Source organism: Dasypus novemcinctus, unplaced genomic scaffold, assembly GCF_030445035.2.
Source record: "Dasypus novemcinctus isolate mDasNov1 unplaced genomic scaffold, mDasNov1.1.hap2 scaffold_189, whole genome shotgun sequence".
Taxonomy (NCBI): domain Eukaryota; kingdom Metazoa; phylum Chordata; class Mammalia; order Cingulata; family Dasypodidae; genus Dasypus; species Dasypus novemcinctus.
Genome location: NW_026688167.1, coordinates 39,561 through 55,907, shown reverse-complemented (window position 1 = coordinate 55,907; position 16,347 = coordinate 39,561). Strand labels below are relative to the sequence as shown.

Sequence of the window (16,347 nt, the reverse complement as noted above, 5' to 3'; positions counted from 1 at the left end):
TGCTGCACTACACAGATAATAGTTTACCCTGTAGTTCACACTCTCCCCCAGTACATTCAGTGGGTTATGGCAGGATATATAAAGTCCAGCATCTGACCCTGCAATATCATTTAGGACAACTCAAAATCCCAAAAATGCCCCCACATCACATCTCTTCTACCCTCTCCCTGCCCTCAGCAACTACTGTGGCCACTTTCTCCACCTTGATGCTACAATTTCTTCTGTTACTCATCACAATAGTTTTATAGTAGAATCTCAGTAAGTCCACTGTAGTCCATATTTTATTCCTCTATTCTGTGGACCCTGGGATGGTGATGTCCTCTCTACCTCTACATCAAGAGGGGGCTTAGATTCCACATGGGTGATGGATGCAATTCCTCTGCTTACAGTTGTAGGCACTCTTGATTCCCTGGTGTGGTGCTTGACCATCTTCACCTCCCTGTTAGCTGACCTGGGTAAGACCAATGAACCAGAGAGTAGGAGTCACCACTCTGCTGAAGCTCAGGGCCCAGCTGGCACATGGGCAGTCTGGAGATTCAAGTCTCCTGAGTATGGACCATCCCTAGCGCCAACCACAGGTTCAGTAAAAGTGACAGAAGAGGCATGTGTAGAAAAGTCACATCCAAATCCAGCTCCATCACACTCAGGAGAACAAATTCCAAAATAAGGCCCTCTGCCAAGGCACAGAGCTCCAAATCCATCTGCCATAACTATATACCCTGTGGATCTCCATAGCCTCCAGGAGAACCAGTGCCTAGGGTTGTATCTACTTTGGCTTTTTCTGGGGTTCTGCTGAGGTGTGTGTGAGCACAACCCCTCTGATGACCTTCTGACTCTTTTTGGGAGACTCTTAGCCATATCAACTAATTTTCTTTGCCATTTCCCCTTTTATTTAAGGTCAATGAGCAGCTTTTAACAATTGATCCAACATGTAGACTGAGATATTCCACTGGTCTGAGTTGACCCTTTCATTTGATGTCTCTTTCTAGTTGCTTCTCCAGTGAGTGATTGGTAGTAATCCCTTGGTACCAGGGAGGCTCATCCCCAGGAGTCATGTCCCACGTTGGGGGGAAGGTAATGCATTTACATACTGAGTTTGGCTTAGAGAGTGGCCACATTTGAGCAACATGGAGACTATCAGGAGGTAACTCTTAGGCACCCTACAGCTCTAGGCCTAGTTCATATTTCAGGCACATAGGCTCCTAAGCATAGTCATCAGTATCAAGGTCTCATTTTTGGACCATCCTTCCTTACTAATCTTTGCCGTTGCACTTGGGAGATTATTGTTGTTCCATTGGGGAATGTGACAGGGCTCCCCTGGGTGGGAACTCAACACTCCCTCAGTTGACATTTGTAACTGTAACTACTATAAAAATGCCCAACATATATCCTAACATATGTATGTTCCCTATATACATGCCCTGGATAACTCCTCCCCACCCATGTGCCCCCCATCAATAACACCCCACACCAGAGTTCCTCCCCTGCCATAGTTGAACCTCTCTGTGATCCAAAACTTCTTCAACAATGAATCCTAATATATTGCCAAATTCAATTAATAGGAAATTGAAATACAGTGATGGGTTTAAAGTTTAGAAATAGAATACATAGTAATTTAAAAATACTAAAATAAACTAAAAATAAATTGGTGTATTAATAAAATGAGAAATATTATAAACCTTTGTTTCTAACGTTTTACCTTTCATCACTATAATAGGTGTTGCCCTGTGGCAAGGCACTTTCATTTCTTCCTCAGTGTCCACATCCTTTTTTTTTTCTAATTTTTAGTTTTGTCTTCAAAAAAGTTTCAGATCATAGTAATTCACATATGCAATATAGGGACTCCCAGATATCCAGCATCAAACCCTTTTCCCCTTTTCCCAGCAATGATCTCTTTACATGTTCATGTTATATTTGCTGCAGCTGATGTACAAATTTTGAAACATAGCTATCAAACATGGTTCCATTTTGGTTTACATTATTGTTTATATTTTAGACTGTCCAAATTTCTAAATTTTTAGTTTCCTTATGTTTTACATTATAGTTTACATTTTATTTTATAGACTTTTATACACTTTTGATGTAAGTTGACATGTCTATCATTGCATGATCTTGTGGAGCACTTCCATTGTCCCCCAGTTACCCTGTTTCCATCTGCTATACCTCCCTCCCCCTCCCCTCAGGGCACACTGTGACACTCAATCTTCACTATCTGAGGAACCAGATTTACAGATACTGCAACAATGCTGCAGGCTTGACATACTAGACTGCCCTAACTAATTGGGAGCCAGTGATCCTCTCGAGAGACACAATTCCCTCTCTTTGGGAACATCGGGTCTCCCCAGGATGTGGGTACACCTTCACACTCATTATATGGGTCTCCATCCAATGATATAACACACTATGACAAAATGAGCACTCACATACTCCCTAGAAGCTTGCCCCTGTACCAGATGCCCCTCCCACCTAAGCACCTTAAACACATGATCTTTCCTTACTATATTTTCTAAAGAGTTTTCTCAACAGTATAGTTTCAACCATAAACTTGACCTTCTCCCATATTCAATGGTTCCTCCCAGCCCTCCCCCCAATTCCTTGGGTCATCTGACCCATCCTCCCAACCCTAGCCCCCCTCAAGCCCACAAAGCCCTACCCAAAGGTATCTCTATGCCCCCATCTTATCCCTTCCCTGTACAAATACTTACCTCCAGCTTATCATAGACTTCACCCATGTAGGCCTCAGCTTGCAACCTTCCTCTCCCCTCCCAAATTCCTCTAAGCCTATCTTCTAGTCTTTAGCTCTCTGAGACAGCTTGGTTTGCTTGTTTCATATCAGAGAGGTCATGTACTATTTGTCCTTCAATGCCTGGCTTGCTTCAGTCAACATACGGGCCTCAAGATTCGTCCATGTTACCACATGTGTTTGTACTGTATTCCTGCTTATAGCCAAGTAGTATTCCATTGTATGTATATACCACATTTTATTTATCCATTCATCCATTGATGGGCATTTGGGTTGATTCCAACTTTTGGCAAGCCTGTTTTTATTAGTCTTCATTCATTACTAGAGATGCTAGTAAGATCTAATTGAAGAGAGCCCTGAAAGACCCCTATAAATTTGAAAGGCCATACTGTTTTAGGTAGTATAGGTGAAATAGAAGGGTCTTACACTAACTGTGGTCAGTTAGCTTCTGGGAAGTGGATCAGGAACCAACGGTTGGGTAATCCAAGGAAACTTTGTCAAGGGACTGGCTTTGAGATTAGTGTCTTGCTTAGGACAAGTTGTGGACAGCAGGAAATGCTTTTTAGTCTATCACTAGATCTAAATGTTGGAGCAACAAGGTCCTTAGATATGATTCCAGCCCAATTCTCTTTCACAGATGGGACTACTGAGGCTCAGAGAATCTAAACCAAGGTCACACTCAGAGCTAGCATCAGGGCTGGGATTAAAACCACACCCTACAAGTGGTTTTCTTCAGTGACCTATTGCAAACCTAAATTATTCTATTCCTTGCCTAGTAGCTGAGCCAGCCATCCAGTGGCCGCAAATGTCTTCCCTTCTCAGTGTCCTTTTCTCCCTCCATGTCATTCCATGGCTTCTTCTGCTATTTAAGTTGTCTGGTAGAGCATCAATCAGCCTGAAGTTCCAACAAAAGTCATAGATTCTGGAAGACAGACAGGCTCAGCTGTGAAACACAGAGTCAGGAAAATGGAATCTTATCATCCAATGATATCAGACCCTAAAAACATGAAATTCTTAAAATCTCAGGATATCATAATAAGAAATGTCAACATATCATCAACTCTTAGAATAAATGAATCTTGGAACTCTGGAATCTTGGAATCCCTCTTCCCATACCCCTGTCAGTGAATGGTATTAAGGAAAGATGACTGAACAAACTTAGTGCTCCTTCCTAACCCCCATTTAGTCTGTGTCCTTGGTTGTAAAATAAAACCTTACAGAGTTTAGTGTTGTTGATTACTTCCCATCCTGCCACTGTTCAAGAGGTCTAGATATTAGAAAATTTTCCAATAGAATTGTATTTGCCTCCCTTTTACTCCCTCCAATGGCTTCCAGGCAACAAAAAGTAAGAAACCTGCCCCTTTGCCACATAGTTTGGAGTGGTGCTTTTCACAGTGATAACTCCATTCCAAAAGGAGTTAAAGAAGAGGTTTCACAACACAGAGTAATTGACCCAATGTTGAATTTTGGGTCCCTACAGGTCAATAAGGGAGATGTTTTTGCCTTCCCCAGAAATCCTAAAAAAAGTGTCAGAGTTAGCCATCTATAACACAAAGTGTAGCTCATTCCTGTTACTTGATTTCTGAAAGTTTGTTCCATTCTTTCTAGATGGAGACCCCCTGGGCCAGTTTGACATCAGCCAGATTGGGGATGAGTGGAGGATTTACTTGAGGAAGCACCTGGACCGCGAGCATGTGGCCAAGTACTTGCTCATCATCACAGCCTCTGACGGCAAGTTCCAGGCATCAGTCCCTGTGGAGATCTTTGTTCTGGATGTCAATGATAACAGTCCCCAGTGTGCACAGGTGAGTGTCTGGTGGGGCTTGGGGGTGTAAGTGGGGGCAAGGAAACTGGAGTGAGGGGCAGGAGGAAGGAGAAGGAACCAGGGGACCATCTTTGAGGCTGGCCATGACTGACCGCACCTGCCCCTGCTTTGTCCCATCTGGCCTCAGGGACCATTCTAGGCAATTTTCTCTCTTTTTTTAAAAAGCTGCTTTATTGAGATATATTCATATACCATAGATATATCCAAAGTGTACAATGAATGGCTTTTAGTATAATCACAGTGTTGTGCATTCATCACCATAAAAATGTTCGAACAATTTTATTATCCCAAGAAGAAAAGTTCCACACCCCTTAGCAGTCATCTCTCAATCCTTCTCTCCTTCCCCAGCCCTACATAACCACTAATCTGATTCCATCTTTATGAACTGATTTATATTACATTTTATATAAATGAAATAATACAATGTGTAGTACTTTGTGTCTGGTTTCTTTCACTTAGCATAATGTGGGTTTTTTTTTTTTTTTTTTGCCTGATATTAACATCTTATAACATTAACCTGCATTTGTTCAGTTTCAAACAAAAAACGTCTTATGTATGTAATATTCCCTGTATTCATATTTCACATGAGGTTTTACCATGCTATATGGTCCCACATTACATTTTTTAGCTTTTCTTCTAGTAGTATACATGACCTTAGACTTTCCCTTTCAATTACTATCATACCCATACAATAGCTCTGCTAGTTATAAACACTATGTTGTGCTTTCACCTTTTTTATTCAAGTAAGAAATCATCTTTTGACCAATTCTGCACTGATTAATCCTCAGTTTTCCATTCTCTACCCTCATTCTATCTTCTGGTGACTCATATTCTAGTTAACTCCATGAGTTTACAAATGTATTTAATTCATAGTAGCACAGTCATACAGTATTTGTCATTTTGTGCCTGACTTGCTTCACTCAACATAATGTCCTCCAGGTTCATCCATGTTGTCATATGGTTCATGACTTCATTTCTTCTTTCAGCTACATAATATGCCCTTATGAGTTTGCACCAGTTTGGTTATCCATTCATCAGTTGATGGACACCTTGGGTGTTTCCATCTTTTATTTTATTTTTAAGATTTATTTTATTTATTTCTCTACCTGTTGTCTGTTCTCTGTCTCCATTCACTGTATGTTCTTCTGTGTCCACTTGCATGATCAAGCAGCACTGGGAAACTGCATCTCTTTTTTGTTGTGTCATCTTGCTGCATCAGCTCTCTCTGTGTGTGGCACCACTCCTGGGTGTGTTGTGCTTTTTTAATGCGGGGCAGCTCTCTTTGTGGGGCACACACCTTACTCATGGGGCACCCCTATGAAGGGGCGCCCCTTCATGGCCCGGCACTCCTTGCGTGTAGCAGCACTGTGTATGGGCCAGCTCAACACACGGGTCAGGAGGTCCTGGGGATGGTGAATCCTGGGCCCTCCATATGGTAGATGGATGTCCTATCCCTTGAGCCACATCCGCTTCCTTGTATCTGTCTTTTGGCAATCATGATTAATGCCACTGTGAACATAATTGTGCAGATGTCTGTATGTGTCACTGCTCACAATTCTTCTGGGAATATACCTAGTAATGGTATTGCTGGGTGGCATATCTACATTCTCACATATCTTACATTTGGTGGATTTACCCCTCAACAGCATATTACAGTATTCCTGTTAACCACAGTCCATAGGTCACTCCAGTTGCAGCTTTCCCATGGCTCTCCACTTTCTCACCACTCTGCAATAGTGAAGTCTATTTCATCTGACATAAGTATAGCTACCCTGGCTTTTTTGTTGTTGTTACTGAATGTGTGGAGTATCTTTTTCCAGCCTTTCACTTTCAATCTATTCATATCCTTCAGTCTAGGGTGAGCCTCTTGCAGACAGCATATAGGTGATTCATTTTTCTTATTCATTCTGCCAGTATGTGTCTTTTGATTGGGGAGTTTAATCCATTAAAATTCAATGTTATTACTGTAAAGGCAGTTCTTATTTCACCCATTTTGACCTTTGGGTTTTATCTGTCAAAGTTTAGTTTCACCACTCTTTTGAGACTTTCAGTTACGCTTACTGATATAATCTTCATTTCTAGGCTCTCTTCCAAGCCTCCCTCTCCTGTCTTTTCTTTATAGACAGTAGCACACTCTTTAGCATTTCCTGCAAAGCTAGTCTCTTGGTTATAAACTCTCTCAGTTCCTGTTTATAGGTGAATATTCTAAACTTACCCTCATTTTTGAAAGACAATCTTGCTGGATATAAGATTCTTGGCTGGAAGTTTTTCTCTTGCAGTATCTTAAATGTATCATACCACCACCTTTTTGCCTCCACAGTTTCTGATGAGAGAAATTGCACTTGGTCTTATTGGGTATCACTTATATGTTATGCATTGCTTTTATCTTGCTGCTTTCAGAATTCTCTCTTTGTCTTTGGCATTTGACATTCTGATTAGTATGTGTCTCAGAGTATGTCTGTTAGGATTTATTTGGATGGGAGTATGTTGTGCTTCCTGGACATGTATATCTATTTTCTTCAATAGCATTAGGAAATTTTTTACTATTATTTCTTCAAATATTCCTTCTGTTCCTTTTCCTTTCTCTTTTCTTTCTGAGACACCCATGACATGTATGGCTGCATGTCTCTTGCTATTGTTTAGTTTCCTGAGACTGTGTTTAATTTTTTCCATTCTTTTCTTCATCTGTTCTTTTGTATGTTCACATTTGGAGCCCGTGTCTTCAAGTTCACCAGTCCTTCCTTCTGCCTCCTCAAATCTGCTGTTATATGATTCCAATGTATTTTTATTTCATTTATTGTACCTTTCATTCCCATAAGATCTGCTATTTTTCTATATATGCTTTCAAATTCTCCTTTGTGCTCATCCAGTGCCTTCTTAATATCCTCAATCTCTTTAACCATCTCATTGAATTTATTAAGGAGATTTGCTTGAACATGTATGATTAATTGTCTCAACTCCTTTATGTCATCTGGAGGCTTATCTTATTCTTTTAATTGGGCCATATCTACCTATTTCTTGGTATGGGTTGCAATTTTTTGTTAGTGTCTTGGTGTCTGGCTTACTGGATGTATTTTTTTGGGGTGCAGTTTCTCTCCTTAGTTTAGGACTTTCTTGCCCTTTCTCCATTGCTATTGTTTAATAGGAGCCAAGGATGTATTTGGTACTGTAAGCTATAGAGGCTTAAGCTGCCTGCATTGTCCCAGGGACCAGTGAAGCTTCTCCCACCTTTCTCCTTTGCCAGGGGTAGGAACAGAGCCACAGCTGTGTGTAATAATCAAAGTCATGCAGGCCTAGACTGTAGTTGCCCAGAGAGACTGAAGAAGCTTCATGCCCCTTCCTCCCCTGTGTGTGGTGGGGATATAGCTGCAGGTGTGGGCAGCAATCTGTGATGTGCAGGTCCAAAATGACCAAAGTTGCCCCAGTAGACTTTGGATTTTTCAGTCTGTGCTAGCCAAATGTACCTGCAGTTACCCAGAGAAGCTGGTGCAGGGCCTGCCAGCTTCCTCCCTGCTAGAGGTGGGGCTGAAGCCTAGGCTACAGCTTCAGGTATGATCTGGGTGGAAAGAAACCAATCCCTACTGTTACTGTGATGTTCAATCAGCCCAGCTTCCCCTCATGCCAGGGGGTGGATTCAAAATGGTGGCTACCAGCTTCTTTCTTACTTGGAACATGGTCAAACTTTGGCTGTTCTTAGGGTTCTACTTTAGCCAGCTGAATTTACTAATCAGTAGCTGAAATTGGTGGCTAGCCGTCTCTTCTTCCCCTGTTTTTGGGAAACGGAGCTTCCAACTTCAGTCACAAAATAGCTCCTGAGTTGGCTTGTGCTGCCAAAGTAGGAGGATCGCCAGCCTCTGTGGCATAGCCTGTCTTTTCTCAGACAGGTTGGCACAGGTCCCTCCCCCTCCTCCCCCCAGCTTCCTCCCAAATGGAGGTGAGGCTGGGGCTTAGGCTGGAGCTGCAATCTGATCTGAATGGAAAGAAGCTGGTCCTTATCAGCATTGTGATTTTCAGTCTGCCCTGCTTCCCCTTATGCCAGGGACAGAATTAAAATGGCAGCTACTGGCCTCTTTCTGACTCATACAGGTTCAAACTTTAGCTGTTCTTAGGATTATACTTTAGCCTGCCAAATTTACTAAACAGTAGCTGAAGTTGGTGCCCAACTGTCTCTTTCTTCTCTGCTGGGGAAGTGGAGCTTCCAATTCCAGCCATGGACTAGCTCCTGAGGCAGCTTGTGCCACCAGTGGAGGATGGGCACCAGCATCCATGGCATGGAGTGATTTACTTACAAATCTTCTCTGCAGCTGGACATTCTCCTCCTTCCATTTTTTCAAGGATGTTGCAGGATACTCTTCTGGTCTCAAGCCCCCAAATAGGTGCTTTTGATAGTTCTGGATGATTACTAACTGCCCTGTAGCACAATCTGACTCTAGGAGCTCCTTACTCTGCTGCCTTCTTGCTGGTTGTTCATTTGTCTTTTTATTGTTGAGTTGTAGCATCTCTTTTTATATCATGAATATTAGACCCTTGTTGGATATGTGATTTCCAAATATTTTCTTCCATTGAGTCAGCTGCTTTTTCACACTTTTGAGAAAGTCCTTTGAGTTCCAAAAATGTTTAATTTTGAGGAGGTCTCATTTATCTATTTGTTCTTTTGTTGCTTTTACTTTGGGTATAAGATCCAAGAAACCACCACCTACCACTAGATCTTGAAGATGTTTCCCTACGTTTTCTTCTGTAGTTTCATAGTCCTGGCTTTTGTATTTAAGTCTTTGATCCATTTTGAGTTGATTCTTGTATAGGGAGTGAAGTAGGAGTCCTCTTTCAATCTTTTGGTTATGGATATCCAGTTCTCCCAGCACATTTGTTAAAGAGACTGTTTTGTCCTGTTAACGTGGACTTGGTAGGTTTGTCAAAAATCAGCTGGCTTTAAAGGTGAGGGTTTATTTCTGGACTCTCAATTCTATTCCATTGATTGATATGTCTATCTTTATGCCAGTACCATGCTGTTTTGACCACTGTAGCTTTGTAATATGTTTCAAGGTCAGGCAGTGAAATTTTCCCCATGTCACTCTTATTTTTTAGAGTGCTTTTGGCTATTTGAGTGCACTTTCCTTCCAAATGAATTTGGTAATTACCTTTTCTATTTCTGTAAAATAGGCTATTGGAATTTTGGTTGGTATTGCATTCAATCTATAAATCAGTTTGGGTAGGACTGACATCTTCATGATATTTAGTCTTCCAATCCATGAACACAGGACATCTTTCCATTTGCTTAGGTCTTCATTGATTTCTTTTAGCATTGTTTGGTAGTTTTCTGCATATAGGTCCTGTACTTCTTTGGTTAAATTGATTCCTAGGTAATTGAGTCTTTTTGTTGCTATTGTAAACAGAATTTTTTTTCTTGATTTCTTCCTCAGATTGTTCAATACTATCGTACAGAAACATTAAGAATTTTTGCATGTCAATCTTGTATCCTGCCACTTTGCTGAACACATTTATCAGTGCACATTGCTTTGCTGTAGACATTTCAGAATTTTTAAAATAGAGGATCATGTCATCCACAAATAGTGAGAGTTTTACTTCCTCTTTTTCTATTTGGATGCTTTTAATTTTTTTTTTTCTTGTCCTCTAGCTAGAACTTCTAGCACAATATTGAATAACAGTGGTAACAGGGAGCATCCTTGTCTTGTTTCCAATATTAGAGGGAAAGCTTTCACCCTTTCCCCATTGAGTATGCTATTGGTTGTAGGTTTTTCATATATGTCCTTAATCATATTGAGGAATTTTCCTTCTATTTCTATCTTTTGAAGTGTTGTTATCAAGAAAGGATGCTGGATTTTGTTGAATGCCTTTTCTACATTAATTGAGATGATCTTGTGTGGTTTTTTTTTTCCCTTCAATTTGTTAATGTGTATTATGTTAATTGATTTTCTTAAGCTGAGCCACCTTTACATACCAGGAATAAATCCTACTTGGTCATGGTGTTTAATTCTTTTGATATGCGTTCTATTCTATTTGCAAGTATTTTGTTGGGAATTTCTGCATCTATGTTCATTAGAGAGATTGGTTTGTCATTTTTTCTTGTAGTATCTTTATCTGACTTTGGTATTAGGGTGATGTTAGCTTCATAAAATGTGTTGGGTAATTTTCCCTCCTTTTCAGTTTTTTGGTAGAGTTTAAACAGGATTGGGGTTAATTCTTCTAGAAATGTTTGGTAGAATTCACCTGTGAAGCCATCAGTCCTGGACTTTCCTTTGTTGGAATATTTTTGATGATGGATTCAATCTTTTTAAATGTGATTGGTTTGTTAAGTTCTTGTATTTCTCGTAGAGTCAATGTAGGTTATTTGTGCATTTCTAGGAATTTGTTCACTTCATCTAGGATGTCTAGCTTTCTGCATACAGTTTCTCATTTTTAAAAAAAGATTTATTTATTTCTCTCCCCTTCACCCCCCCACCCCGGTTGTCTGTTCTCTGTGTCTATTTGCTGCATCTTCTTTGTCTGCTTCTGTTGTTGTCAGTGGCACAGGAATCTGTGTTTCTTTTGGTTGCATCATGTTGTTGTGTCAGCTCTCCGTGTGTGCGGCACCATTCTTGGGCTGGCTGCACTTTCCTTCACACTGGGCGGCTCTCCTTATGAGGCGCACTCCTTGCACGTGGGGCTCCCCTATGCAGGGGACACCCCTTCGTGGCAGGGCACTCCTTGCGCGCACATCAGCACTGTGCATGGGCCAGCTTCACATGGGTCAAGGAGGCCTGGGGTTTGAACCGTGGACCTCCCATGTGGTATATGGACGCCCTAACCACTGGGCCAAGTCTGCCGCCCTACAGTTTCTCATAATATCCTCTTATGATCATTTTCATTTCTGTGGGGTCAGTTGTATCCCCCCCTTGCATTTCTGATTATATTTATTTTCAACTTCTCTCTTTTTTCTTTGTTAATCAAGCTAAGGTTTTGTCAATTTTATTAATCTTCTCAAAGAACCAGCATTTGGTTTTGTGGATTTTCTCCATTTTTTTTTTGTTCTCAATATCATTTATTTCTGCTCTAATCATTATCATTTCTTTTCTTCTGCTTGCTTTAGGAAAGGCTTGCTTATCTTTTAGTTTCTCTAGTTGTTCAGTTAGATTTCTTATTTTAGCTTTTTCTTCTTTTTTAACATAGGCATTTAGGACTATAAATTTCCCTCTCAGCACTGCATTCTCAGTATCCTGTGTTTTTTTTTTGTTTACTCATTTCTGTTTTGTTTTGTTTTCAAGGTACCGAGGCTAGGGGTTGAACCCTGGACCTCATATGTTGGAACCCAGCACTCAACCAGTGAGTCACATCACCTCCCCTGAGTTGGTTTTGTTTTCTTGTCATTTTGTTGTTGTTGTTGTTGTTGTTGTTGTTGTTATTGTTTAGGAGGAACCAGGACTGGGACCTCATGTGTGGGAAGCAGGTGCACAACTGCTTGAGCCACATGTGCTCCCTGTATGCCATAAGTTTTGATAAGCTGTGTTCTCATTTTCCTTCATGTCAATATATTTATTACTTTCACTTACAATTTCTTCTTTGATCCACTGATTGTTTAGGACTGTATTGTTTAGCCTCCACACATTTGCAAATATTCCTTTTTCCAGTCTATTACTTGTTTCCAGTTTCATTCCATTCCTGAGAAGGTGCTTTGTATAATTTCAATTTTTATGTATTTATTGGGACCTGCTTTGTGACTTAACATGTGATCTATCCTGGAGAAAGATCCATGAGCACTTGAGAAGGATGTATAACCTGTTGATTGGATACAATGTTCTGTATATGTCTATTAGGTCTAGCTTGTTAATCACATTGTTTAACTTCTGTTTCATTGTTGATCTTCTGTCTAGTGTTCTATGAAGCGAGTGGAGTGCTGAAGTCTCCAATTATTATTGTAGAGATGTCCATTTCTCCCTTTGGTTTTGCTAGACTTTGCCTCGTGTACTTTGGGGCAGCCAGGTTAGGTACATAGATATTTATGACTGTTATCTTCTTGGTGGATTGTCCCTTTTATTAATGGCCTTCTGTCTTTTTTTTTCCTTTGCATTTAAATTCTGTTTTGTCTGATGTTAGAATAGCTGCCCTTGTTCTTTTTTGTTACTGTTTTCATGAAGTATCCTTTTTCAACCTTTAACTTTTAGCCAGTTCGTCTCCCTGGGTCTAAAGCGAGTGTCTTGTAGGCAACATATGTTTGGTTCATGTTTTTTCAGTACATTCTGTCAGCATGTAGCTTTTAACTGGGGAGTTTAATCCATTCACATAAAATGTTATTACTCTAAATGCATTATTTACTTCCACCATTTTATTCTTTGGTTTTCATATATCATATCTTATTCTCATCTGTCTTTTTACTCTTTTGTTTATCTTTTCTGCCTTTCTTGCCTTTTATGCCCTCCTCCAAACCTCTCTCTCTCCTGTCTTTCTCGTTGGGGCTGTAAAGCTCCCTTTAGTACTTCCTGCAAAGGTGGTTTCTTTTTTACAAACTCTCTTATTTTCTGTTTATTTGTGAATATTTAAATTCACCTTCATATTTGGAGGATAATTTTGCTGGATAAAGAATTCTCAGCTGGCAATTTTTCTCTTTCAGTGTCATACCACTTTCTTCTTGCCTCCATTGTTTCTGATAAGAAACTCCAGTAAGTCTAACTGAGCATCCCTTGTGTGTGGTTTGCTTCTCCCTTGCTGCTCTCAGAATTTTCTCTTTATCTTTGATGGTTGACATTCTGGTAGTATGTGTCTTGGATGTTTGATATTCTGAGTAGTATGTGTCTTAGAGTATTTTAATCTGATTGGGGTGTGGTACACTTCTTGGACATGTAAGTTCATTTCTTTCATGAGAGATAGGATATTTTCAACCGTTATTTCTCAAATACTCTTTCTGCCTCTTTTCTCTTCTTGTTTCCTTCTGGAACTCCCATGACACATATATTGTTGCACTTTGTGTTATCATGCAACTCCCTGAGGTCCTGCTTGATATTTTCCATCCTTTTTTATCTCTGTTCTTCTCTCTTTAAGTTCAGCTGTTCTGTCTTCTGTAATACTTATTTTTTTTTTCTTCTTTCATTTCAAGTTTGCAGATGTATACCTCTAATGTGTTTTTGCTCTCACCTGTTGTTCTTTCATACAAATGAGCTATGTTATTTTTCTATTCTGGTTCTCTCAAATTCTTCTTTTTGCTAGCTTAGTGTCTTTTTGATGTCCTTTATCTCTTTAGCCATATTGTCTTTCAACTCATTAATTTGAATTTTGAAATTTGTATGAATCTTGTTGATTAGTTGTCTCAAATCCTGTGTCTCATCTGGTGCTTTGATATATTCCTTTACTTTGGCTAGTTCTTCCATTTTCTTAGTATGGATTATAATTTTTTGCTGATGTCTAGTCGTCTGATTAGGGTGGTGAGTTTACTCTGATGTTCACTTTCTCTTTTGTAGGGATTTAGTGGTGGTGGGCTGTGTGTTGCCGCTGTTCTTTGATTCTTGGTTCAATCTGTTCTAGGTCTTTAGGATTGTCCCTTTAGTTACTCAAATCTGAGCCATGGACCCAGTAATGCTTCCAAGGGCCTTGGGGAGGGAAGCTCTAAAGGTTTAGTCATGTTGTCTTTTGGCTTATTATTTTGACTTTGGAAATTTGTGTGCATCTCGCCAATTAATTGTCTCAAGTCCTCTGCCTCTTCTGGGGCTTTGATATATCCCTTTTCTCGGGTGATGTCTTCCATTTTCTTAGTATGGCTCATAATTTTTTGCTGATGTCTAGGCATCTGATTAGGACGTAGTTTACTCATATGCTCAATTTCTTTTTCTTTTATAGGGATTAAGTGGTGGGAGGATGTGTGTTATCACTGCTTTTTGACTCTTGGCTTGACTGGATTATTAGGATTGCCCATGCTAGTTGCTCAAAACAGGACTCTAACCCCAGTAATTGGTTGCAGACTGGTGCCCTAGGGTATTGAGAAGGGAAATTATAAAGGCCAGAAAAACTTCTTTTACTTACTTTTTTAGCTTTGTAATGTTTTATTCTATTTTTTAAAAGATACATAGATCACACAAAATGTTACATTAAAAAATATAAGAGATTCCCATATGCTCTACTCCCCACACCCCCCACTTTTCCCACATCAACAACTTCTTTCATTAGTGTGGTACATTCATTGCATTTGATGAATACATTTTGGGGCACTGCTATACAGCATGGATTATAGTTCACATTGTAGTGTACACTCTCTCCCAGTCAATTCAGGCAGGATATATAATGTCTTGTATCTGTCCCTGCAATATCATTCAAGACAACTCCAAGTCCCAAAAATGCCCCCATATCACACATCATTTTCCCTCTCCCTGCCTTCAGCAACTCCAGTGGCCACTGTCTCCACATCAATGATATAATTTCTTCCCTTGCTAGAGTCACAATAATTCCATAGTAAAATACCAGTAAGCCCACTCTAGTCCATATTTTATTCCCCAATCCTGATGACCCTTGGATGGTGATGCCCACTCCATCTCTCAATTGAAAGGGGACTTTGATCCCACATGCCTGATGGATGGGACTCTCCTGCTGCAGCTGTAGCCTCTCTTGATTCCTTGGTGTGGTGGTCTCTTATTCTGAATTTTCTCATGTGCGCTTCCTTGGTCTGTCAGGAGATGGCGCTCTTTGGCAGCTCAGTTCAGTGCCTGGTAGGAGTATATTTGTTGCAACACAAACCGGATCAATGTGACAGAGCTTTCTGCCTGGGAGGCTAAAAGCCTTGTAATTCAAAGTTTCTCAGTGACAGTTCTCCAGCCTTCTCTGGCAGCCTCCTCCCTTTTCTAGGTTGGACATATTTCCATTCCTCTCTGAGTCCTTAACCATCAGTCCCTGTTAGTAGAGGAAGAAGGAAGGATCATATATCTTTAGGCCCTTGCTGGCTTCTAAGGCAAACAATGGTGTGGTCCCACTTGGCCTGGAAAGGCTCCTGGGACACAGCAAACCAAATCTGTGAGTCAAAAGTCGAGTCAGCCTTCGGCTGTGTCCCTCTCTTTCCCCTTTCCTAGGGTGGTGGATCCCTGGAGCCCCCTTTGTCTGTAATGGCAAGCCTAGAGGCCTGAGAATTCTGAAGTGTCTTTGTTGTGGGCTAGGATCCCAGCAGCAGAAGCCGCTGGTTTCAAGTCACAGTTCTGCCCTCGTGATTCCCTTCCTTTGTCCCTTTCTCCTCTGGGCAGTGTCCAGCCTTCACCTGGTATCCTGAACCCTAGAAGATCTTTTTTCAGGCTGTTTCAGCCAACCCTCTAGCTATTTTTCTGGAGGGGAAGAGAGTCCCATATCTTTCTAGTCAGCTATCTTCCCAAAGTCTCTGCTTTTTGTTTTTAGGACATACCAGGGAATGCACTTGGGACCTCGTACATGGGAAGCAGGCACTCAACCACTTGAGCTACATTCTCTCCCTCACTATTATTTTATTTTTTTAAGGAGGTACCAGGGATTGAACCCAGGAGCTCATACATGCAAAGCAGGTGCTCAACCACTGAGATACACCCGCTCTGCTGTTTTCCCCATTATTAATACATTGTATTAGTGTGTTACCTTTGTTAAAATTGATGAAATAATATTATTATAATTATATTATTAACTATGGTCCATGGTTTTCATTAGGTTCACTATTTGTGTTGTATAGTCCTATGATATTTTTTAAAAATTTATTCTAATAACATATATACAACCTAAAATTTCTCCCTTTTAACCACATTCAGATACATAATTCAGTGGTGTTAATTACTTTCACAATGTT

At 40.4% G+C, this 16,347-nt stretch overlaps 1 protein-coding gene across 1 annotated transcript in view; it reads left to right on the top strand.

Annotated features, from left to right (window-relative positions):
* Nucleotides 1-16,347, top strand: part of FAT2 (FAT atypical cadherin 2) — a 109,651-nt gene that overhangs the window by 54,877 nt on the left and 38,427 nt on the right. Inside the window, exon 11 of the mRNA XM_058292668.2 lies at nt 4,352-4,548. Within this exon, the coding sequence (XP_058148651.1) occupies nt 4,352-4,548 (197 nt within the window). The remainder of the gene's footprint in view (nt 1-4,351; nt 4,549-16,347) is intronic.